Raw genomic sequence first — 26,903 nt, 5'->3', positions numbered from 1 at the left:
GTTCTTTTTTTCTGTTACATTTAAATAAAAATTTAAAATAATCATGTGGCGGTTTCTTGGCTTTTGTACAGTTTTCCACCATTCTAAATGGTAGAAATGCCTCATCCTAAATCTGATTGACTTGCAGCAAGAGCTTTTGGCTAAAATATGCTGGTGTTTTTTAGCAGTTTGATCACACCTCTTTTACCTTCAGCCCCATCCATCACTGGACTGCAGCCCTCGAGAAATTCACCAAAAACTGAATTTATTTATTTACAACATTTGTATACGCTCGATATCTATTCTGGAGTGGTGAACAGAAAAGGTACGATAGCACAAAGGTAGAATGATTTAAAACACATAAAAATTATTAAAAACAGAATACCAATGAAGACCGTGGGTGGTCATTTAAGGAATGTTTCCTGGATCAGAACTGTTTTCAGAAGGTGGCAGATGCAACACATTGGTGCAGGCCTGCCTGACTTCCAAAGGCAGGGAATTTTGTAGGAAGGGGGCCACCACACTAAAGGCTGTTTTCCTGGTGGACTCCAGTTAGGCCATAGGTACATGTGGAACTACCAAAAGCATGACCTCCGATCAGGCAGGTTGGTAAGGGAGAAGGTGGTCTCTCAGGTATCCTGGTCCCAAGTTGTTTAGGGCTTTGTAAACTAGTACTAGAACCTTAAACCTGGCTTGGTAGGCAATAGGCAACCTTAGGCTGAAAGAGGTTCAACACCCCTGGACTAGATGGCCCTTTTCGATTGGCAGAGCACCTCTTCAGTTCAGCATGTCCCTGTGCCTCCAAAAACCCTTGCAGACCTAGCTGTGGTTCTACCAAAAAACTCATTTCCTCTGAGTTTTCTTTCCCCAATTTAAAGAAGTGATTTTGGGGGGCAGGGGAATGGAAGCAATGTATTTAACCAATGTATTTAGCCTTCCATTAGTGCAATAACACTGCTCTTATTTCAGCAGCTTGGAATATTGTCCATAGGCGTAGACAGAGAAGAACGGCAGAAGACCTAGGTAGAAAGCCAAGGTCAAAGAAGCTAGAAAAATCTGCTTGCTGCCACTAGAGCTTTTCATCTGTGTGTGTGTGTGTGTGTGTGTGTGTGTATGTTAGTGTGAGAAGAAAACAGGTGGTTACTCCAATGACTGACAGCATTTATGAGGGAGCATCTTTCAGACTGGAGAAGAGCTTTAACTTGTTCTCTGATACCTGCCCGTCATGTAACGGAAGTAGTTCCCTGGGACCATTTTATTATGCAGAAAAAAAAATCCATACAAGGATAGCGAAATGACTCTTTTAAGGGAAGAGGGGGTGAAAAATCACAAGCTAGTATGTAAGTTTTCAAGTTCCCCAAAATTCTTTAGATGGCATGATAAGTCAAATAAAAGGATGGGCGGGGTAGGTCAGGCAAAGGGACACACTGCTTTCCATTGCCTTTTGTTGCCTTGTACAACTTGGGTACAACCTAAATTACCATACCTAAAAGCCACCCTAAATAAGGGCTCTGTGTCGTATTTGCCCTGTGCTGGCTCCAAATCAGTGTTGCGTCAGTTATGTGATGCAGCCACAGATTCAGAGCCATAGTGGGGCAAAGAGGCAAAGGGAAATATTTAACTTTCCCTCCCGGAGTGAGGTCAGCATGGCTCTTCTGCCATCTGTCCTCACTCTGGTGCTGGGCAGGGGGCATGCCCAGCCAGAAGATGACCTTGGATTGGTCACCAGAAGCTGGGGCAGGGAGAGGGCCTGGCAAGCCTTATGGCCCCTGAAAATCCCCTGCTGCCTCCCTCTGTCAAGACTGCTCGACGCCACCCCGTAGCCGCGATACCACAGGGTTTGGTGGTGGAGAAGCAGCATGAAGGCAGCTGTGATGTTTCACTGTTTTATGCCATTTATCTGTTATGAAAATGCTGTTTAGACTTCGCATGATATGGCTGGTAAGTAGTTAATTCTGTTAGGAGGGGGAGTGAGTGAATTGAATGTTGGAGTCAATGCTGGTTGGCTGTTGGATTTGAGTGTGTGAAGGAATGACAGTTAAAGTCAATGGCCATAACTAGACGGAACTTTATCCTGGGGCAAACCCAGGGATTGTTTCTGTGTGTCCACATGACGCACAGGGGATCCCGGGATCAGGGAGGGATGATCCCTCCCTTGCCCCGGGATCTCGCCCTCGCCCCCAGTTTTTCCGCGGTCCCAAGCTGAGCCTGAGACCATGGAACATGTGGCTGGGTGCCGTGGGTTGACCCGGCTCCGCACAATTCCTTGCTGGGAGCCACACACGGGGGCCCAGCACTCCTCAGGAGCTCTGTGCCCATCGGGGGTAGGGTGGAGGGAGCGGGGAAATTAAATTATTTTTTTTAAAAAATGCTTACCTTTTGCGCACAAGCGTCCATGCGCTGCTACTCCTTTAAAAAATAAAAAATGGCGAGCGCAACACCTCTCCTTCTGAGGTAGTCACGTGTAAACAGTGGAGGGATCTCGCGTTAAACACAATGCGAGATCTTCCCTCCTCCATCGTGGGATAACAGGTAGGTCTAGCTAAGGTCAATAGTTGGTAGTTGAAGAGAGTCGGGGCTAGTCTGCTGTAGAGGATAGATTAGTGCAGGGTCTGTGGTTTATTGTTTTGGGAATAAGAGGGAGCAGGAGGACCTAGATTAGGAATTTAGAAGGTAAAGTGGGCAAGGATACAAGTCATCTTTATTGTAACAACTAAGTACTGAAACAAATGAAACATCTTGATAAAATGTGTGAACTTGTTAAATAAAAGTTATTTTGTTTCACACTGGATTGGATTCTTCAAGTCCCTGAGGTCAGATACTGATTTATATGGTTGCAGCGGTAAAGTAGAAGACGAATAAAGGGTGCACAAAGTGCCAACCTGGTTGCTGTGGGACCAAAAAGGGGTCAGAGAATCGCAGAATCAGTGGGAGAGTAAAAGGTGATGCCCAGAGGTGGATTCAGAAAGGAAGATAATCCAGAGTGGGCAGCTGTATTCCGACTGCGTTTATGGTTGGGATCTTTTAAAGGGAAATGTAAAAAGGAGTCTCAGGGTGAGAGGTTCGTGATAGCAGCCCCCTGGTCAAACACTTTCGATGATTTCATAAAGGCCAAGACGACATGGTCAGTTTCATCAACTTGGCCCAAGATAAGTGTGTAGCTGGTAGAGGAATACTTTGGTGGTGGTGCCTTCTAGACATACGGCCTCTGAGAGGATAAAACACAGAGATTAGGTTTCCAAAACCTGGCCAAAAATAGAGGCCTGCTTCGTGCCGTTGAGGGGCGTGGAAGGGCTGCTGCCTCCAAATCAGTAAGCAGGTCATCAGGAATTATCAAAATCCACAGATATCCACCAGTCATGTTTATGACATTCTCCCAAATGCGATAATCTGAAAATATAGATAGGTATTTTTGGAAAGTCTCACTTATAAACATCCAGTTATGAAAGACAAAAGCAGTTACCATCCTCAACAGAGGGAATTGGGAAACTCTAGGTCCCCATTTTTTAAAAGAACTGTTTTCACAGCTTTTCAAAAGAGATTTGGAGGTGAGGGAGTCAGATGTGATCTGCTGTACCCCTGCCAATTTTAGTCTCAAAATGGAGGTGGGATGCAGATCAGAGCTTCAACAGAAGTTCTCAACACGCAGGCTCAACACTCATTATTCTGCCTTCCTATGGAAAAACATGAACGTTACTAATAGAAAAAATAGAGCCTGTTTAGACAACATAAGCCATGGTTAGATTGCAAACTCTTTTGCAGCAAAAGGTTAGCGAGTGTGTTTAAACCGTGGTTATGTAGCCACCATGGTTAGCCATAATGTTTAGTTCAAAATGCTTAACCACAGTGGCTTAGCGTTTCATTGAACAGGGTCATACTGAATGCAAAATTGCCAACTTAAAAATTGGAGTCACATTGGCCATTTTCCAGTCCTCTTAAGGCTGATCTTAAGGACATGTTGCATATTTTTGTTAGAAGATCAGCAATTTCTTATCTGAGTTAAGAATTCTAGGATGGATACCATCTGGGTATGGTGATTTGTTTACATTCAATTTGACAATAAGGTTGAGAACATCCTCTCTTGTTGCCATTATTTCAGTTCCTCAGACTCCCTTCCAGAAGAGATCCATTCAAGCACAGGCACGGTCCTATATCTTCTGCAGTGAAGACAGATGAGAAGGAATTTCTTCAGCTTCTCTGCAATCTCCTCATCCTCCTTTAACTTCATTGTCTCCCTAGCTGGTTTCCTGCTTCTGATATAAAGAATTCTTTATTGTTGGCTCTGATGTTATTAGCAATATGCTCCTCAAAAAGTTTTGCATCTCTCATTGTCGACTTGCGTCTCCTTTGCACAGGCTTGTTCTCCCTTTCGTTTTCCTCATTTGGGTAAGACTTCCATTTTCTGAAGGAGTCTTTTCTCTAATAGCTTCCTTGACACTGTTCATTAATCATCCTGACAGTGGACCCTTGGAATTGGTACTAGCTTTCTGAACCTGTGGCATACATTTTACTTTAGCTTCTATTATCGTGATTTCGAGCAACCTCCAAGCATTTTGAAGGGATTTAACCCTCTTGACTCCACCTTTCAATTTCGTTTTCACCAGTTTCCTCATTTTAGTGTTAAGACTGCCTCCTTGGAAGGAATGTTATAGAGCAGAATGAAGGAACTGCCTCTGAAAGGAGACTGCTTAATCAAGGCTCTTCTATGCAGGTAGATTAAGTAGAAAGAAGAGTTGGATCCAGATTTAGTCATACTTAGAGCAGACCCATTAAAATCAATGGAACTCTTTGGTCATGGCTAAGCTATATGCCAGTTATTTCAATAGGTCAACTCTAAGTTTGACTACATCTGGCTCAAAACCTATGGCAATTCTAAACACACTTACTAATAAGTCCATAACCCTGAATATTGGGACTTCTGAATAAAGTTGTACAGGGTAGCAAGGCCCCTTCCTACTTTGTTTCCACTAATTTCTTTTTAATTGATCATGTCCCTTCCTTAATTTCTTGAAAACATACAATAATGGCAATTTAAATATTAAATACTTTAATTGTTTTAAGTGTTAGCCAGCACACATAACAGGTATTCAGTGACAATTACAAAAAAAGGGGGGGGAATCTTACATGAGAAACAGCAGCTGATAATTGACAAATGTAACTGAATACAATCAGGCTCATAGCAATTTAGAGAAAGAAAACATTACACAGAAAAACAATGCTAGTACATTTCACTCACCATGATTTTTATAGGATTCACCATACATCTTAAATTATTTTTCAAGACATTACAACGTTTTGAACTTTTGTATTGTTTTCTTAATGTAATCTACAAGCGCACAGGGGTTATGTGACTTTACACAAATGAAGATGTAGTCTTGGATAAATGGCATCCTATTTCAGTTAATATAATACCGAAGGAAGCCCCAGCAGCTCAGTGAACAACAAACGTGATCATCCATCGTCATTATTATCTAGAAAGTTACCGGAGAGGTAGAAGTGAGATTTTTGTAGCTTTCAGAATCCACAGTTATTTCCAAATACAGCGAATCAGCACCAGAATTGGCCAATGATGAAGTCTTATGGCAGCTGACCTCTCTTTAAGCACAGTTCTCTTCCGTCTACTAAATCAATGTTTAATAGGATTTGCAGTCATTATCACCAGTAGTGTATTTATTTTTTCCTTTCAACAAGATTGGCTAAAGATATACAAGGTAATATACTATAAACTGTATATTAAAATAGACAATTGTTTATCTTCACATTATCTATAATAAAAATAAAAGCAAACTCCTCTTCCCAGGTGCTTCATTGGGGAGAAAATGTTACAGGTTGTTTCCAAATTTAGAAGTCTAATAAAAAGTGCTATCTTAAACCAAAAACAAACCTGAAAGCAAAATAGGTTTAAGGAAACTGATAAAAACAAATTTGTTTTAAGATTAAATATATTTTCTACCAACACATGATTTTATTTTAACAGGCACAGTTATACAAAAATTTGATATACTGTTTTTACCAGTTTCCTTAAACCTATTTTGTTTCCAGATTTAGTCATACGAACAACAGACCTACCGAAATCAGTGGATCTTCTCTAAGTGTGACCTACATCTGGAACCAACCCTACTGCACAGGGACTTTCTATACTGATTTGTTTCAAGTTGTTCTCCTGTATATCCCTTCTATTTTTATTACCAATTTTACCAGCAAACACAATACATTTTAAACCTTATCAAGCAAAGTAGCTGCGACAACTAATTGTTACAGTTCTGTTTGTTAAAAGGTTCTTCACCAACTAGCTTGCCTGTAAGCTGGATAAGTAACTTCACACACATTTTTTTGTATCACAAAATGTAGTATTCTTAATAAGGCCAACAAAAATCCACATTTAAAAACAATGAAAGCTAGAACAAAAATTGCCGTTAAAAATAAGTTGCAAGATGCTATGAAAATCTGTTGTAAAAGCGTAACTAAGCATTTTCATAATTTTATATAAAGATTTACCAAAAGTTTAAGTGCGCTGGTGATTAAGACTCATAAAACCACGCAGGGAACAATTTTGCGCTGGGTTTCTACACAGATAAATGAAAATGAAAGTATACACACATAGAATGCTGAATTCTCAAAAACGCTTTTGGTGTCTATGTAAGAATGCTCAGTTTTAAAATAAAAGCAGTCTATCTATTTTCCTTATTCTAACAGTGTTTATATAGCCAATTCTCTTTCTGGAATTTTTTGGAACAAGGCATTCAATGAGAACCAAAAACACTTTACCCAATTACCCAATGTGCAAATAGGTAGCTAAGATCAAGGTCAATAAAAGCCATTGGGTGAATCCAGACTTAGTCATGCTTAGACTAGACCCACTGAAACCAACATGACAATCATGACTAACTTGTCACATTTAAAAGCCAATGTTAGTTAACAAAACCACTCGTTTTGCCCATTGACAAGTTTATAGCCAAAGTCCAGAGCAAATGCAAAGTATTCCATGTCCCTAATAGGGTTTTGCTCAACTCCTAATGACATGTGGCAACAAACAATTGAAACAAGTTTCAAAAGTAGTGTATGATGAGACACGGAGATCCTGCTGTCCCAAGGGGGGTGGGGGCAAGGCACAAGTCGTGATGGGTACACACAAGCCTAAGCAACTCCCTGGATTGTGGCCTTTGCACGGTGAGCTCTGCAGCTTTAGAAAATCTGCTGATTCACATTTTAGCGAAGATAGAGGGTTAGATCCAGAAATCTGTTAGCGGAGTCCCATTTATGGAACAGGTCTCTCTGCTCCAAAGAATGGAAAGTGGAAGGTAGTTTTTGACCATTCCCCTTCAGTTCCTTCCATACCCCAAAATCTGCTTTGGAGGAATGGGTGACTGAAGCAGCGTGGGTGGAGGGGTGACCCTCTGGACCACTGTGGATGGAACATGGGGACTGCATAGGGAATTGAACAAAATCACTCCCCCAACCTTCCCGTTTGCCGAAGGACTCCACTAGATTTAAGAAATTATATACCATTCCTCTTGTGAAAGCTATCATAGAGAAGTCCACCCTAAAGCTAAATTTTGCAGCATTCAAGTAGAATTTTATCCACAACATAAACAAGTCAAATACAAAATGAAACCCTAACAAGAAACCAAAATTAGATTCAGACTGCATTTAGTGTTATTTTGATCTGGTTCCTCAACCTCTGGTCTTTGTTACTTTTTACCAGAGCTTCCAACATCACAGAACTTGCACATAACAAAAGAACTACACTTCACAAGAAGTTTGCAAGACACACAACTCACACTCTATCTCAGACAAATCTCCCCCAAACATTTTAGATTAGAAAATCTAACGTTGCATATCTATGCTGCATAATTTTAAACATCTGGCATCTTCACAGGGCAAGTTCAACAATAACTAACCAATTGTTGGGCCTTCAAAGTGTGCTCTATTTTGACCAGTGGTACATGCTTTGACACGTATTCTCAGGGAAAACAGCCGTATTGGGTTTGTTATTGAGAACACTTTTTATCTCCAGATGACAGTACCAAGATAATTTTTACCTAAAAGTTAAAAGCAACTGATTAAACACTTCCTTAAATTAAAAGCAAGGCTAATAAAGAATACCACTTCTAATCTGCCATTGGGCAACTTATACCCTGAAAAAGAGTGGAAATATTTAAGAGTTTTTCAGAAACAGACATGTCAGCATACCCATAGTGTGTGTGTTATGACTGACAACATTGCTTCATTCAGAAAATATAATGAATGGGTAGTGAATCTGATCAGGTCTAAAAGCAATACAAGTTATATCTTCATGTAACTGATTTTGTATAACATGCCAATTAAGTCCTAATTGCTAGGTGTCCCATGTGACAATCAGCCAAAGGCACAGGAAAGCTAGCCTCAATCCTGAACTAAAGAAGTACAGTAAAAACTTGTTTGTTTTAATTCCAAAGCGGAAAATTGAGTTTTAATTAGCATGCATAAAATGTAAACTCATCAGGCATCTGATACTGCCATTTTCTGAAGAGAGCTAGTACATGCAGTCAAAGTAAATTAAATGAGAAGAGATGCCTTTACAGGCAATATAATAAAACAGATACATTCACAAATTCTAAAGCTAGGGAACCCAATGCTGGAAACTGATTATGAAACATTCATATCATAAACTATAGCTATCAAATGCAGCTTAATACAAATCCCATTAAATATATTGCTCAATTGTAACAAAAATTGAGCACACTGCTATATTTATCTTTATTAAGACTTTTAAAAGGCACATTACCTATAACAACCAATTATAATCACCAATTCTCACAAATTATTAACTCCATGTGCCTAATGCACTCATTACTATACCACAGTCCTGGAGACATACAATTATTTTATAAACTGAAAGAACAGACTACCAAATTACAAATACTAGCATGGTAATATTAGTTAGAGTGAAATCCAATCAATTCCTCATACGGTAAACTAGTTCTAATCCACAGAAGCATATTTGACCTTATGACATTTAGTGCAAAATGCATGAAGTATAATTTCTTCAGCATTAACCTTTAAGCTAAAACTAAAGACTGAAAATATTAATTATATTTTTCTTTGCAAACATGGCACTCTGAAGATTGTGCCTTTACATTATTCCTTTGTTATTTAAACTGAAGGGAGCATGTGAGGTATTTGCAACTTCCTGTTGCACACATCTAAATAAATCCTTGTTTGTCATACTATATTTACTCTAAATATTCACGAGCTGAAAGATGAAGGAATATTAAGTACATATATGATGAATCAATTATGCTTCCCAAAGCAGTATCCAATTAACGTATCGTTAAACAAGTAAAATATGTTCCAAACCACTGAAATATTTTTGTTCCCGTATCCTTCACCGTTTTAACACCATTCTTAGAATTATTAAGAGAACTGTTCCCAGAGTTTTTCACTAACACACTATTCTTAGAATGAAGAGAACTGTTCCCCAGAGTTTTTCACTAACATATAAAACACAAACACATTACTTATCAGTACACAGAGGTAATCTCAGTTTACAAGATTGTTAAAATGTTAATACTCAGAAGTAGTAAGAACCCCAAAATTAAAGCCCCAGAGATTCCTTTCACACAGAAATTTGCCCCCCCCCCCCATGAACTAGGATCTCCCCACAAATCATTGCAATGTCAGGAACAGCTTTGTGTCTGTGTACCCCGGATTCCATCATCATTTGCATGAAGCCGTTCCCAAACATTACAGCGAAGGAGATTTGTACTTGGAGTAAGCAAAATCAAGGAGTACCAGTGAAACGTCTGGACTGGGGCACAATCTACTCCGATTCCCATCTTCTACATTCACGTTGGCATGTAACACATGTGATTGTCCGAGACTCAGCATGAAGCCTAATAACAGTGATTGAACATACAAAATTCCTTCAGGCTAAAAATAAATCAGCCAGCTTTGGTAACCTAGTATAGAGTTAGTTTTATGCAACTATTTCTACAAACATTCGATCTCTATAAACATAATATACTGTGTATATTTATAGATTATATATACACACATACACATACAGACCCTGAGCATACATTAAGCCTGATTATTAGGTCTGACAAGGGATCAAAGTGTACATTAAAATAAGATAAAAATAATATATTAACCATTAAAATAAATACTCAAATTATTAATAGCCATATTTTTCATTAAGTGCATACCAGGTTAAATAGTAGTTTTAAGCCACTAAAGGCATCTATTCAGTTTCTAATTCTAAACAATTTAATCTCACTGGCTATAATGCTCATTATAATGTCATATTTGATGCATCATATCTAGAACTCCTTTTGTTTTCATTTCAAAACTAACAAATGCTGCTGCACCACCAGTCCTATGGAAGCTGAAGAAGTCTGAATTACTCCGGCCTGAAACTTAAGCTAGAAACACAATTCCACATTTTAATGCTTCTTTTGCTAGCTGCTTCAGCCAGACTATTGGCAATGATCTTTATCTCGCCAATCACAGCTCCCAACAATACCACAACAGAAATGTGCATTATTATCAGTTAAAACAAAACATAGTGTTTAGTAATCACTTTGGCACTTAAAATACTAACATTACAAAAAGAGTGTCGTTGCAAAAATGTGTTAAATTGTAAAACATCAGAATAAGCTTGGCCACTGGCTAGTTTCCTAGTTAATGGCTCGAGTCACAGTTTTGAATCAGTGAACAAGAAGATGAACTACTATTGCTTGTCTCCATGTAGTGGACCTTTTCTGTTTTACATAGCAGACACATATCACCAATATTAAGACTGGTGCAATACTATTACAGAAACACAAGTTCAATATCAGCAGTGGAAATGCAGTACAGAACATCTATACTTGCTGACAGGCTGGCATATTTTCCACACTGCTACAGGATTTACTTGGATGTGCTCATTTATTTTGTTGGGGTTCTTCATGGTTCTCTCTCTTGTTTTCTTTGTCTTCATTTTCCATGAACATCTTCACTTTTAAGCTGCCATTTATAGGACAGAGCTCCTGCAATGCCCGTTCCACTTCCTCCTTTTTTACTAGAGTGCTCGCTGAAGTTTTTGGTAGAGTTATCTGAAGAGCACACCATAAAGCTGTACGCGTTTTGCGTGTGAAGAAAGCCAAATCTTTAATGGCAACTGCCAGAGCAAGGACATCTATAACAAAACCAAAATACAGTTATCATTTCAACAGGAGTATTTTTTTTTTTACAATAATTCAAGGGAGAGTCTGTCAGAATTTCCTAAGAAGCAGGCTAATCGTGTGATTTCACTGCTAAAATATACATTCTTTCTATTGACTTTTCATGACTTTCCAAAAACACATCTCAGCATTAAATAGATTCATGTGTAGTCAGTGACCCTGTTCAGACAACACACTAAACCACTGTGGTTAAGCGTTTTGAGCTAAATATTATGGCTTAGCATATCATGTGAACCATGACTTAGTGTCGTGTGAACCATTCGTAACTGGACAACCATCTGTCAGGGATGCTTTAGGGTGGATTCCTGCATTGAGCAGGGGGTTGGACTCGATGGCCTTGTAGGCCCCTTCCAACTCTGCTATTCTATGATTCTGTGGTGGCTACATAACCACGGTTTAAACACGCTCACGAGCCATTTGCTGCAAAAGGTTTAGCAGCCTAACCGTGGTTTAGTGTGTTGTCTGAACAGGCCCTATTTCTAATTAGTCCATTTGTAAGTGACGTTTTTATGCATTTTAATGCTCATTATACTTCTGCAAGAAGGTAGTTAACCACTCTTCATATCCCAGGTTTACAAACACTAATAAAGAAGACTGCTTTGGATAAAAGAAGCAATTCTTTAGCTCAACCTGTGGCCATATGCAATTCACACTACCGTCTTACATACAACTAAGGTCTGCATCAAGAGGAAGGATGTCTTAGTACGGTCTAATTACCCTGTCCTACAGCCATTGCCTATATTTGACTGGCAGATATTTAGTGCTACTGATGTGCTAAAAATGAGCAATGATAACCCAATTACTATGTATTTAAGGCCACAAAATTCTAGCTCTTAGTTTTAAGCTTGTTAAGATCAGGGGGGTAAAAAGATACTACGATGGGTGATTAACCATTTAATAATTGATTAGAGCAGAGGTTCTAAAAAAGTAATCTGTATATATCCTGGGCAGAAGTAACATCGGGGCCTGCTCCTGCTGGACTCTTCCCCCCCCCCACAGGGCAAACTGCCATCTTGGCCCTGTGGGGAAGAAGAAGGACCAAGGGGACAGGAGCAGGCAGAAGTAACATCGGGGCCTGCTCCTGCTGGACTCTTCCCCCCACCCCCACAGGGCAAACTGCCATCTTGGCCCTGTGGGGAAGAAGAAGAACCGAGGGGACAGGAGCAGGCAGAAGTAACATCGGGGCCTGCTCCTGCTGGACTCTTCCCCCCCCCCCCAACAGGGCAAACTGCCATCTTGGCCCTGCGGGGAAGAAGAAGGACCGAGGGGACAGGAGCAGGCAGAAGTAACATCGGGGCCTGCTCCTGCTGGACTCTTCCCCCCCCCCACAGGGCAAACTGCCGTCTTGGCCCTGTGGGAAGAAGAAGGAACGAGGGGACAGGAGCAGGCAGAAGTAACATCGGGGCCTGCTCCTGCTGGACTCTCTCTCTCTCTCTCTCTTTCTTTCTCTCTCCTCCCTCCCTCCCTCCTTGACTCCTTTTCCTTGTGTGTCATGTCTTTATTAAATTGTAAGCCTGAGGGCAGGGACTGTCTTTTTTCCTAAGTGTAAGCCGCTCTGAGAGCCTTTTTTGGCTGAGGAGCGGGGTATAAGTATGATAAATAAATAAATAAATAAATAAATAAATAAATATATTTTTAACAATTATTTTTACTACTTATAAAAAACATGGATAGCAGATGTTGCCCCCAGTGTGAGAGGACACAGTCCCCCTTTCTCTCTAAGGGACTGCCTGTTGCAACAGTGCAGGCACTGCCAGGGGGGAAATACAGAGTAGGCTTTTTATTTCATAATTTAATCATAGGCAAATTTAATCAAAATCCATATGATTATGATTTTCGCGGATAATAAAAAAAGTGCAAAGTTTTGCAGTAACCACGTAGAAGCCACTTGCCTTTTTCGTTATTGTAACGAGATGATCCTTGCCTCTGAGGATTAACAGCATTAACAATTTCATCCTTGCGTCTTGCTTGGGTAGCACAGATTGCTTCCAAATGATGACCCAAAGTGGCCGATATGTTACTATGGACAGGAATACCACAGAGGCGCTCCATTTTCCCAATTAAGGTGCGGACCTAAAAAAAGGCAAGGCAATGCTTCATTGGACTTTTTAATCTTTGAAACGTGGTCAGGTAGCAGCCACGCTCAATTTGCTATTAAGCACTTCTAGTAGAGTGCTAGAGCTTTTATTTCCAATTTGTTTCCATATTGAATGCTTGAAGTGGTTGGTTCAGTACCTACCAGATCTAGAAAATGGTTTTCGGGAGAAGCACTTACTGGCAATTGAGTTGCCAACAACACACACACACACACACACACACACACACACACACCTGCATGGGAGAAGTGAAATTACAGGCAACTAAGCTGGGAAAGCAGAAGAAGCAAGGAAAACAGTGAAGTGGCCATTTAAGAATCAGGATTCATATATCTAGTCAGGCTCAGTGTACTCTGTCTTGCTTCTGATTTGTGAGAAATCATCCTTATATGTATCGATTTAAAATACGTTGATCCTACCCCTCCTATGTCTGAAGCAAGTCACAGCACGCAGCAGTCACTTCCAACTAGAACCCCAACACCCTCCAAAAGCTAAGATGAGGCTTACAACCCCTTTTAAAGATCAACAGGGTTGTCATTTGACACACTTGCTCTAGTAGGCTGCTTCACAATTCAAGATAGCCAATCTGGAATGCCATCAAAATGGTAGTCAGAGCAAAGCATTTTCACCGGATCTAAGGTGAATAGGCACATATGGGGAGAGGCCACCTCTTAGGTACCTAGGCATAAGAACTCTTGTATAGCTGAGCTCATCTCCCACAACACCACTCTAAGTCTATCTCTCTAAATAGGAGGAAAGTCACTCAAGGCCTGGATAGCAATTGCTCCAAATTGCTCTGGATATTCTAAAAAGGCTGTAGTTCACAGTACAGAACATTGCTCAGAGGTCTAGTTAAGACTAATAGCTAAACGGTACCTGTGCCAGCCCCTTACACCTATACCTCCTATAGCCACGTCAGTACCGTAACCAAGGGGTGAGGGAAGGATTCAGGTGCCTCCAGTTGTTCTTCCAGCACATCTTTTGGTAATGCCACATGAAAAGACTGGTTTGGAATCAGACCCAATTAGCAGAGATGGCTTAAGGAGAGGCCTGCTCTCCTTTAAAGGAGGCAAGAACCTGGATCCCTCTAAAGAATACTGCTAGTTTTACCCTACCCAGTGCCTGTTTACCCCACCCTGTGCCTGTTTGCATTGTCTTCCCCTCCTTATTGTTTTATTATGGTTTTATTAGAATGTAAGCCTATGCGGCAGGGTCTTGCTATTTACTGTTTTACTCTGTACAGCACCATGTACATTGATGGTGCTATATAAATTAATAATAATAATAATAATAATAATAATAATAATAATAATAATAATAAGAAGAAGAAGAAGAAGAAGAAGAAGAAGAAGAAGAAGAAGAAGAAGAAGAAGAAATACTAAGTATTTGGTCAACACACATCCAAGCTTAGCCCAGTTAACCTTCACCAAGTAGTCCACATCCACAGCCCCTAAGGGATAACAAGTAGCTCCTCTTTGACACTTCTGACTCAGACTGGACAATCTCAAGAAACGCTTGTCACACTGGGTATTAATTACTCCAAATAAAGCCAAACAACACTTTAACTACCTGAAATAGCTCTCTGCACAAGATTTTACTTCAAGTTAAGCGCTGTTATATATCCCTTCTAACGTGGTGCTAATGTGCGTGGGGAAGAGTGGGGCTGCACTTTTGGTTAGGGGTAGGATTAAGGTTTGCTCCACAGGAAAGGAAAGGAATCTCTCGTGCAAGCACTGAGTCGTTACTGACTCTCGGAGGGATGCCAGCTTTCGCTGACGTTTTCTTGGCAGGCCTTATAGCGGGGTGGTTTGCCGTTGCCTTCCCCGGCCATGATTACCTTTCCCCCAGCTAGCTGGGTACTCATTTTACTGACCTCGGGAGGATGGAAGGCTGAGTCGACCCAAGCCGGATGCCTGAAACCAGCTTCCGCTGGGATCAAACTCAGGCCGTGGGGAGAGTTTCAGCTGCAGAAACTGCAGTTTCAGCTGCAGAAACTGCTGCTTTACCACTCTGCGCCACACGAGGCTCCACAACCTATCCCTTATTCATGAGCTCCCTCCATGAACAAGGCTAATAAAGCAGTGAGTTGCCATCGCTCCCATCACTGTTAATTTCCATTTTACCCTCCTGCCAATCAAGCTATCTTTTTTTTAGTTGGCCAGAGCATTAATAGAAGCATAGCTTCCATATCGCATGAGGTACTGGTTCCTCTCTATTCGGCCCTCGTTAGGCCTCATCTAGAGTATTTCGTCCTGGGCTCCACAATTCAAAAAGGACGCAGACAAGCTGGAGCATATCCAGAGGAGGGCAACCAGGATGATCAGGGGTCTGGAAACAAAGCCCTATGAAGAGAGACTGAAAGAACTGGGCATGTTTAGCCTGGAGACGAGAAGATTGAGGGGAGACATGATAGCACTCTTCAGGGACTTGAAAGGCTGTCACACAGAGAAGAGCCAGGATCTCTTCTCGATCCTCCCAGAGTGCAGGACACGGAATAACAGGCTCAAGTTAAAGGAAGCCAGATTCCAGCTGGACATCAGGAAAAACTTCCTGACTGTTAGAGCAGTACGACAATGGAATCAGTTACCTAGGGAGGTTGTGGGCTCTCCCACACTAGAGGCATTCAAGAGGCAGCTGGACAAGCATCTGTCAGGGATGCTTTAGGGTGGATTCCTGCATTGAGCAGGGGGTTGGACTCGATGGCTTTGTAGGCCCCTTCCAACTCTGCTATTCTATGAACTTTTGCATTGATCTGGAAAACTGGCCCAATGACACATCATCTTTAAGGGTTCTTACTCTTGCCTGCTCTCGGAATTGGTCCACAATCAGACGATCCACTCGGGAAGGTTTAGCAGGAAGCCGGGAAAATGGAGTGTTATTTGAACTGGATACCCGCTTCCCAGGGAAGTTTCTTGCTAGATCAGCCTCTGTCTGAAGAGAAAGCAAGGTATGTTACCAGAATACGTTTTACATTTTGCTGCTTTTTGTCCTTACATTTCTTATTCTAGTACTTTAAAAGATATGCCTTCTTTTTAAATCTTAGCTGAAGTGATTCTATATTACACATTAACTGGGTAAAAAAAGAAAAGAAAAAATGCTTCCCAGATTCCTACTGTCACCATACAGAAGCCTCCAGACCAAAAACAAAACAAAAAGTCAACTGGTAAACACACTTCGGATTTTAATCATTCTCTGTAACAGAAGTAGTTGTTTTCAGTATTGTTCCAGACACACCTTTCTTTCTCCACACTCCACTTGGAAACTGGGGACTACAAAAAACCTCAACAGGCTCGGAGAATGCCTTGGCAGGTTTGATATAGCTGCCTACCTCTGCACAGCAGAACCAAATAATCACCCTAATTTTAGCTAGTTCGGATTCTATATGGAGTGGCACGCAGTCTCCAATGTGACACATGAATTCCTAAGTAGTATAATTTTTTCAGAAGCACCCTCTAATGCCCTCTTCTGTTCACTAGGCAGGCTTTCTGTAATCCACATACATAACAGCTTCTTACTAAAGATTTCTAACTTCTTCAAACTGTCAAATGTGAAATGGAGCATCATGGAAATTAAGTAAACCTGCAGGTTGATTAACTTAATTCACCTTGGGTATAGAATTTAGGTGTCCTTTGTGCAAATTAGGAAGAACCCTGTTTTAATATAAAGCTTAACAAAGTGCTGCCTTTAAAATGTTCAGAAACTTCAATAAAATGCTGCACTTAAGAGTAGAACTTTAACCGGGACCCAGTTTTTCATTTATGTTACTCCAATTTCTTACTATTCTGTTGGCTGTAGCTTTGTTCCAAAGAGCAGTTAAAATGGCTGCATATAACCTTTAAAGCTAACTGTTGGGAACCAGGGTATTTAAAGGCTGGTTTTGCCACACCTGCTCACCTTGAGCCATGCTTCATGTTGCACCGTCATCAGAGATGTGGCAGGCGAGTATGCAGGATAAGACCTTTGTGACTTTGTGAAACCCAAGCTTGGATTCTATCCTGGAAGGCTTGTCTGACCCCATCCCACCTGATGAACAAGAATGGAACTCCAGAATGGTTTGGGCATGGTTTAGCTTTTTCTTTTCTTTTTTGTTTTAAACCAGCTAATGCTATGCTGTTTTTACTGTTACTCTGCAGAAACGGTTTATTTTGTTCTTGTATTATTATTATTTTTACTGCTGTTAACTGCTTCGAGATCCTTTAAGTGGATGGCAAGGCTGGGTAGAAATATTTTAATCATAAGTGGAATTTTGGCATACCGATAACAAAAACAACTAGTGACCTGTCAAAACTACATCTATGCCAACAGGTTAACTTGCTGAAGTTAGAGAACTAAGAGAGAACTAAGAGAACCTAAACAAAATTTCCAAGTATGAGCTGCACTATTTATTTATTTATTTAAGGATTTTTATGCCGCCATTCAGCCAAAAAAGGCTCTCACGGCGGCTTACAAAAGTATTTCTTGACAGTCCCTGCCCACAGGCTTACAATCTAAAAGACATGACACAAAAGGAAAGGGGATTGGGAGGGAGGAGGGGGGAAAGGAAAGCAAATTCAGGCACTATAATCTTAGTTACAAAGTTCAGCAGTTAGTTGACAGCAGGAGGGAGGGGGCTCTCAGCTGGAGCTGGACCCAGGCACGGTGGAGAGGTGCCTGGCTGCTGCTTCCTCCCTCACTGGTGGCCTCTGCAGAGACAGTTGGTAGCAGGAGGGAGGGGGCTCTCAGCTGGAGCGGGACCCACTAGAAACTCTTATTATGGCACTGAGGAATTCAGGTTTTCCAGAAATGGACACCACAATCTGAGTTGTACTGGAACAGAGCTCAAACATCAGAGCCTTTCTATCCTAGCTGTAGCTGTAACTCATCCTAAGTTTAAGCTTCCTATATATTACATTACTTACCTTTTTTCGTTCCCTCTCTAGCGCTCTCCACTGTTCATAGCACTCTTCCAGATGAATATGAAGCTCATTTGCAGGTCCACTACGGTTCTTTGGAGGTCTGTAGTGGTTAGGAGGTGGTGGAAAGGCAAAATATGGTGCAGCTATATCTCCACAGAAGAGGTCATTAATGAAAGGACTTAAATGGGGAAAGTCATCATAATGAAGAAGGTCAACAAGTTCAGACAACGGAAATGGCAATGAAGAAAATGCAACATTAGTTGGTGATGAAAATGGCTGAGGATTAAACGGAGGAAAATTAGGCAAGTGTTTATATCCAGACACCAATGGGAAAAGAGGAAGGAAAGAAGGATTGATGAAATCAGACAAGCCAGCACCATTCTGTTCCTGTTTTCTTCTTGATACATCAAGTTGTGTTTGATCTGGACCCACATAAGCTGTGCGTGGAATCCAGTTATTTTTACGTCTTCTCTCATTCTGCCCTGTTCTCTCGTCAGTATTGTATCTGTTTTGCTTATTGTGAAATTTGTGGTGTTTTGCAGATTCATTTATAGAATGCTGCTGCGATAAACAACTGGAGGAAGCATTAATAGATATTTTACCATAGTATCCCTCTGGAGTAGCTAAGGAATCATTCTGTCCAATAGGGTTATGTTGTTTCTGTTTTTCTGTGCAATTGGAAAACCCTGAGCTATTGGGAATGTTCGTGAATAATTGCAACTTCCCATCTTTTCTTGAGGACAACACTGGTGACACGTGTGAATAAGAAGGCTGAGCAAGTGACTGATTGGTGGAACATCCACTTGACTGAGTTGAAGGCCCTGAAGGCAACTGAGAGCTCATTTGCTTTTGCTTCCCGTAAGTTACATGTGTTGCACCTACGGGATTTATTATTTTAGTATCCAGCCACGTATATCCATTGTAAGATGAATTCATATTATGAAGAGCTGGTTTTAGAGGCAAGTGATTACAGGAGCCTTTTTGAGGATGTACAGGGAGCTTACAATCAGTATTACCAAAGGTCATTTCCACACTGATGTTGCTATTTAGTGCTGCATTCCTTCCTTCAGGAAAGTTGTTTTCTTTATTAAGAGCTGGGCTGAGAAAGTATGAAGATGAGTAACTAAACTGTTGTGAGTCATGAACAGCTGTTAAACCCATGCATCTTTTAGAACACAAATTATTTTCCTGGATTACTGGGTCCCATATTCCACCAACAGGAGAATTAGGCAACTGAGTGAAATACTTGCTTGTTCCTTCTGCATCACTTTCGCCAAGCACGTCTCTTGCCTTGTCAGCTTTCTGACATTCGTTATAAGGATTAGCACAATCTTTTAGTCTAATTTGAGATGAGGAAGTGCTCCGATTGCCATTATTTAATTGTTTCTTGTCATAATTGCATACATATGCAAAGCTGTGTAGCCGACTGATTCCATTACTCTTAAAAGTCTTGCTTTCTGGGTTAGCATCCTTCAAAATCCCCTCAGGTGATTGAGTGCAAGGATCAGAATCTGGTGCAAGCCAGGAACCTATAACACGGAAATCTTCATGTTTTTTCTTTAGTAATTCTCCAGAGGATAACTTCCCCACATGGTCTTCATTTGGGTTCTGTGAATCAACTATGTTGGTAAGATTTTCCTTTTCCAAAGATTTTGTAGGGAAAAGCCCTGAGAAGCTGCTATTGTTTTCAAAGTCTGATGAACACACTGGTGGAAACAATCTTGATAGAGAATTCCTGTAACAAATAATACATGTTTTAGTGTTAAATACATTTTGTTTTTACAGCACCACACATGAAGCTGCCTTACTGCATCAGACCATTTGTCCATCTAGCATATAGTATTATCTACTTTGACATGCAGCAGTTTTTTTTTCAAACCCACTACCAAGATCCTTTTTAAGTGAAGATCCCAGAGACTGAATCTGAAACTTTGTTATAAATTCTAAAAGAATTCATTCTAATGTTAGTTCAAAACTATGCCATTTATCCACAGCACATAAACACATGGGAATAAATACACCCAATTATTGAGGGATGCTTTTTTATCAATTTTAATAGAAAGAAAGTGCAGTATAACCTTGCCTACAGAGAAGTTCTGGGGAAAGGGGTGGAAAGGATCTTTGCTTAATAACTGCTTATGTTGATATAACTACCCTTTACTGCTGTACAGGACAGGACAGTACCAGAAAAAAAACAGCTTTAAAGAAGGAACATACACAAGTCAAATAAGTGAAGGAATGTAAGCATATACTTAGTTATGACATGCTACTGTGCAGGTAATATAGTCAATGTTTTGAACCTGTACATCAGTGAGAGAAATTTAATACGCACACCCAAGGACAAATTTCAGCCCTGACATACAGGTGTGTTCTCGTCTTTGCTATATACTTATGCCTTTCCTGGGAACTCAGGTGTACTACTTTTCCTATGGTATAGATCCACCTTAATATTAAAAGGCCATTTTAAGGGAATGTTGGATTACGTGATTTTGCAGGATACATTCTATTAAGAGCACTAGATCACTGCATTGGGGTGATACCAGAGCTGAGACCTGTTGAAGTATTCCTCCATAAACCCTAACAGTTTCTTAACACTAGAAAATCCTTTACAAGGTTCTCATCTAAGATTTTAGCAGCAGTCCATGATCAGCATACATACTCTTCTTTAATGCCACCTACTGGTGGGGATATTAAACATCTACCAGTTTAAACTCCGCAACAGCCAGAAAGAACCTGATTCCATTCCTAAACTGGTTTAGACTGAATTAGACTTAGGCTGCAATCCGATGCACATTTACATGGAAGTCCCACTGAACTCAGATATTCCAATGTAAATAAGCACTGGATCTGAATGTTAGTGAAGATGAAGGAGGCAACCCATTTCAGTGTAGCTTGTATAACTATTTATATCAATATTTTATAGTAACATCAACTTACCAGTCTGTAACAGATTCCTGCTTATTTGGCTCCTCAAGGATGCTTGTCACTAAGCCAAACATATCAGGGCCATTGCCAGAATAAGATAGATTTAGCTGGGGCCTGAAAACAGATACCAAGAAACTAATGAACATGGCTGATAGAGGAATGCTAAGAGTTGTAGAACCTTTTCTGTCTAAACATGCATAGGATTGCATCCTAAATATCTTGTACACCGCTCCAAAATTTTTCAAAGGGGAGCGGTATATAAATATTCTAAATAAATAAATAAAGTATCTCTATATATATTTTCACATGAATTTTTAATGTTTAACAGTTCTTTAAGCTATCTCAACCTTTGAAAGTAATAGTTCCATTTATTCTCCTCAAGAAGATCAGAGAGCCACAAACACAGGCTTGAAAGGCAGGGTTGTTGCATTTTGCTTTTCGTACTTAAGTTCTCACATCCCAGCTGCTAAGCAAACCACAAGTACTTGTGTTGATCAGGACTGTGTGAGAATTACCCGTAGAGATTGTATATCTGTTCTGCAAGTCTGGCAGAACAATGAATGGACAATAAATAGTGCAGAACAGATGTACGTTTTTCATGGGTAATTCTCACACAGTCCCGATTAACGCCGGCTAGGGACTGTGGGGAGTTGGAAGACTTCTGTCTAAACATGCATAGGATTGTGCCCTTAACCAATGATGAAATGTTAACAGAACGACTAGTATGAACAACTTCTAAAAAAGGTATACTTAAGAACAAGCTTCCATTGTCCCAATCAAAAAGATTTCTAGTAGGTGCCACAAGGTGGCAATGACTTCATACCTTTTTTGTGTGCAGTCATGTAACGAAGCAACAGCATTGGCATCATCTCCACAAGTTGACCAGCTACTGTATAACTGAGGAGATTCCACAGTGGCTGGTGTATTGGTTATTCCTCCAAACAAAGGAGAGAACAACTGTGCGTCCATTTCTTGCTTAGTGCAATTTACCTGAGTTAAAGAGGGAGAGTTTTAAAACAAACGATTTTACATACCAAGTGACATGACACACAGCCTCTCCAAAAGAAAGCACATAATTGTGTCTGTAACTCCAAAGAGAGGAATTATGTTTTAAAAAAATAGCAATAAATAAGCCACTTACAGTGAAATCCTCTACATGTCTACTTGAAAATAAGTTTCATTGTGTTCAATTACTTACTCCCAGGTAACTGGGTATAAGGTTGCAGTCTTAATCATTCAAGGGTTTCTAGGGTATTGTTGAAGGATTAGAGAGATTATGGTAGTCCATGCATTAAGGTTCATACTACAGCATGCATCACTCCAACTCTCCCTCCTCCAGAACAAGCTGCTAAGGACTTCAGCTGGCCAATTACTTCTTATTCCCTCCCCCTGCCCTCAGTTTCCCCTTTCTTTCGTTTGTTCATTCAACTGATATCTCAACATTCCATACATTCTAGAAATTCACAGGTCCTTGTTAGGTTCGGATTTTTTAAAGAAAAACTTTAATTTATAAACCTACATCTACATATTTAGGGTGATCTGAGTATGTAGCTACTGTGACCTTTTTGGGGGGGTAGCCCTGTTTCATTTCCAAGCTGGTAGACATTCAACCAACTCAGTTTGTTATGAAGAACAATGATTACTAAATGAATTGTATTGCTATGGACTCACCTGCGGCTTATAACGATTGAATGTAGAACTTTGTTTAACCATGGCCCTACTTTCAGTGTGCAAACTGTTGTTTCCAAAATGAGTAACAGTTCCAAACAAGCAGAGGTTGGAAGTTGTAACCACAGGTTTCACCTGTTCAAAGATAATTCAACGTTATAGTTAGCAATCACTTACGAAACGTTTAATAAAACTATGTATGACTAGAAGTTAAGTGGCATGGAGGACAGTATTCCGATGAAAAGGTCGCTGCAAGAGTAGAACGAAAATGAGGAAACAACATTCAGTATAGTACTTTACACTAACTGGATGGGATTCAACCCAAATTCGGTAAGAAATGTCCCCCTAACAAAAACAAATGCTGCTGAATGTGCTGCATACGCAAATGCAATACCAAGGTACCAATTCTCTCTTTCTTTCTCACACACCTCATCTGCACTGGCTGAAGACCATAGTATTTATATATCCCTCTGAAATGTTTTTTTGCATTTTTTTTAACAATATGTCCCCAGCTCCTTTTTGGCTCACAAAGTAAAGATACAGGTACTTTCATTTTTCACCACAGAACAACACAACGTTGCTGATGTGGCACTAAAAAGTTCAGCAGTGTAACAAACTACTGCAAAGGAACTTCCATTTATTTATTTAAAACATTTATATCCTGCCCTATATCATTAAGATGTCAGGGCAGTGTACAGATAAAAGCACACAGTATAAAACAGTAAATTTACACCGCTAAAACCAAATTAAACCATGAACCAAGTTAAAACAATATATAATTTAAAAGCAGTTAAACAATTAAAACAGTTAAAACTATGTGCCATCTTAGTGGATTTAACCATTAAAGGCTTTGTTAAAGAGCCATGTTTTCACTTTCAATTAAGATGCTCTGATTTCATTCTTGCCAATGCTATAATCCACTTGAGGAGCACGTTTCTTGCTTTTCCTTTTCTCAAAGTTCTAGCCCTCATCTTTCTCAATTCCCCTTTGCCTCCTTTTATTATATTGCCAATTCCGTATTTATATTTTGTATATACATATTCACACTGCAAATGTATTACCTCTAATATACAATTAGATTTGAATGATTGCAGAGTTTCCCATATGCATAGTTGCTCATGCTCTCATAAGCCATATCTCAGAGCCAGCAGTTTACAGATCACAGCTGCAGCAAGTTCTATTATCAGTTCTCTAAATTGTATCTTCCAGATTGCAGAAGGTACCACAGCTGAGATCCATGGGCTACCAACTCACATATTACTCTGGTCAAACAAGGACACCAGTACTAAGAAATTGCAGCATCTGAGCATGCCCTGAAATGACATCAAGTTTTCTTGAAATTAGGTATATCGTAAGGTTTAAAATGCCTCACTTCAGAATACGATAGTGCTGTCTCCGATGAAACTCCTATTCATTATATCAGGATACACTCTTCTCAGTACCACCATACCCTTTTCCTGTCAACCCTACATAGGTCTTGTGATATTTTCCTAGTTCCCCTTTCCTCAATTTCTTCTTGTGCCCTTCTTTTCCCCAGACTTTGTCTCCCATATAGACTGTCTTGGGCTCCAGTCCTGCCCATGTTTTGGTTGCAGACCTACCCACCACTGGCATGCAGCTCTCAACAAATTACTACCAAAGGAATCAAGCCCTCGGAGCTAGAGGGAAGGCTCCCTACATCATCTAAAATCAAAGAAGTGCACTTCCTAGTTTTGTTTTCGTAATAAAAATCAAGCATGCTACATCTGATCTAAATCTATCTAAGGAATTGGGAAATTTTCGGGGGAAATGTGGATTCAAAGTTTTCTGGGAAATGCCCATCACTCAAAGGGTGTTTTGTGTTTCCAATTAACAAACCCCACCACATGTCTGTAGCTACACATCTCATGTAGCTTGACTTTTAGGGTAACCTCCTCCCGCTATATCCAGAATAAAATGTGACAGGTTAACAAAAATCCTCGAATGTCCTTCATCGGCCTTAAATACAACTGCAGAGAAGTCACTCTTCACATTTTATACCTCACCCTCTCTCTCCTGTTTCAGACAGGGAGAAAAGTTAGCCTGTCTGAAATTCAGTCCCCACCCCACACACATTCACTTAAATCTCCAAACAAACCTGGAGAGGAGTTATAGTTGCTTACTGTACGTATGCCTCATCATGAACAAAAGCCACTGGGAGATAAAGACAGCGTTATCTTCACATACATTCTGCTCTTCTATTAAATCCCATGTAGCAGCCTACACTCTGCTATACTACACCTTGACAAACAGCCCTCAACACTACTGCTATGGGACGCTTACACATGACAACTCCGTTACCACTTGCGTACAGAAACTGTTGCCAGGCTATTTTACCGTCTCCTCCACGCACTGGAGAAGCAGGATAAACAAATAAATGAGGTGAATACAGGGTTGGGTCTATGCACAGACGCAAATTCAGAAGAGAAACAACATTAAAAAGTATTCATACGATTTTCCAAAGAATCTCCCTTAATTTACCCAAAACCCACTGAACGCCAGATAATACTTAAAAGTATTCACCAAAGATACATTTCCCAATTAAATGAGTCTAGAGTGGCGAACCTTCCCTCACACATGATTTCAAACTGCCAAAGGCGCTGTCTGCCTTTGCTAGAACAAGAGAAACACTAAGCTTACATTTTTGGCCTTCTTCCTTTAACAGCGAGCCTCAGCCATACATGTTGTCACTGGAATACCAGTATGTGGAAGTATTATGGGAATTGCAGTCTTCAGGCTATTGTGAAATGGCTATGAAGTACAAGGCTTGGGTCCAAAGCACTTGCAAGAGTTGCCCCAGTTTGTATAGGAATGAACTGGGAATAGACATAAATCAGGGTTTCCATTTTCCATGTCTATAAGCTAAGTACTAACATTCAAAGCCCTAAATGGCTTGGGGCCAGGTTATTTGAAGGAACACCTCCTACCATATGTGCCTGCCCGGACCTTAAGATCATCTACAGGGGTCCTTCTCTGCGAGCCCCTGCCAAAGGAAGTCAGGCAGGTGGCTACTAGGAGCAGGGCCTTCTCCGCTGTGGCACCCCGGCTGTGGAATGAGCTCCCCAGAGAGGTTTGCTTGGCGCCTACAGTGTGCTCCTTTCGTCACCAGCTGAAGACCTTTTTATTTTCTCAGCATTTTAACACTTAATTTAACTTAAATTTAAATTTTGCTGTTTTAATTCTATATTTTAACCTATATCAATTTTTAGCTGTGTGGTTTTAATCCTGGTTGTGCTTTTTATATTGTATTGTGTATTCATGTTTTTAAATTGTTGGTTATTTTTATGCTTTTCATGGTTTTAATTTCTGTGAACTGCCCAGAGAGCTTCGGCTATTGGGCGGTATAAAAATGTAATAAATAAATAAATACCATACTACACGGGGTAGAATGTATTATCTATTTGAAAACAGCTGCTTTCAAAGCACATTAACATTCACAAGAGCCACTTTCCAGACTGTTATTGGCGTGACTTGAAAAAGCCTTCAGTTAGGTAACTTTGATAAACCTTTTTCCTTCACATATCATGAGGAAATAATTCAGGGTATACTACATTCAAAACCTGCAACAATATTCAATCAAAAATATAATCGAACAGAAAATTCCCACATATTATATATATTAACTATTTTTAAAAAAACCACACAAAGAAAACACCCCAACATGATAGATCAAAAGTTTCTGACAAAAGCACCATACTATTTTTCCTTTAGGCATCTTAAATATTAATTCAAGATTAATTGGCTTATTCAAAATTTGAATGACTTCTGCTATTTTGGGAAGGATACCCAAGAAGTGGTGCTTGCTATTTGGGGAAGGGTCAAAGGGTTCATTGGCAGAGCACATGCTCTGTAGGCCAAAAGACCCAGGTTCAATCACTAGCAGCTCCAGGGCTTCTTTCAAATGCATCGTTCCTCGTCCTAATAAGTCATGGTTTTTCTGCTGTAAGCTACAAGTAGAATTGCAATTGACTTTCCATGCTAACAGGGATATTGAACTTCTGCACATTCATCTCACTACATTCCATCCACATCACTGGGCGTAACACTGCTGCTATGGGAAGGTCCAATACATCTGAGCAGCCTTTTAATATACATCACTGAGCAACCTGAGCGGTGCG

At 40.2% G+C, this 26,903-nt stretch overlaps 1 protein-coding gene across 1 annotated transcript in view; it reads right to left on the bottom strand.

Annotated features, from left to right (window-relative positions):
• Positions 1–939: 939 nt before the first annotated feature.
• Positions 940–26,903, bottom strand: part of LOC134413350 (meiosis-specific coiled-coil domain-containing protein MEIOC-like) — a 31,472-nt gene continuing 5,508 nt past the window's right edge. The window contains exons 2-8 of the mRNA XM_063147535.1: positions 22,771–22,902; positions 21,923–22,089; positions 21,112–21,213; positions 18,178–19,909; positions 16,076–16,210; positions 13,076–13,256; positions 940–998 (exon numbers count right to left, since the gene is read on the bottom strand). Coding sequence (XP_063003605.1) covers positions 940–998; positions 13,076–13,256; positions 16,076–16,210; positions 18,178–19,909; positions 21,112–21,213; positions 21,923–22,089; positions 22,771–22,902 — 2,508 coding nt within the window. The remainder of the gene's footprint in view (positions 999–13,075; positions 13,257–16,075; positions 16,211–18,177; positions 19,910–21,111; positions 21,214–21,922; positions 22,090–22,770; positions 22,903–26,903) is intronic.

This window comes from Elgaria multicarinata, chromosome 1 (assembly GCF_023053635.1).
Source record: "Elgaria multicarinata webbii isolate HBS135686 ecotype San Diego chromosome 1, rElgMul1.1.pri, whole genome shotgun sequence".
In the NCBI taxonomy this organism is placed as follows: domain Eukaryota; kingdom Metazoa; phylum Chordata; class Lepidosauria; order Squamata; family Anguidae; genus Elgaria; species Elgaria multicarinata.
This window is presented reverse-complemented; position numbering and strand designations above follow the sequence as displayed.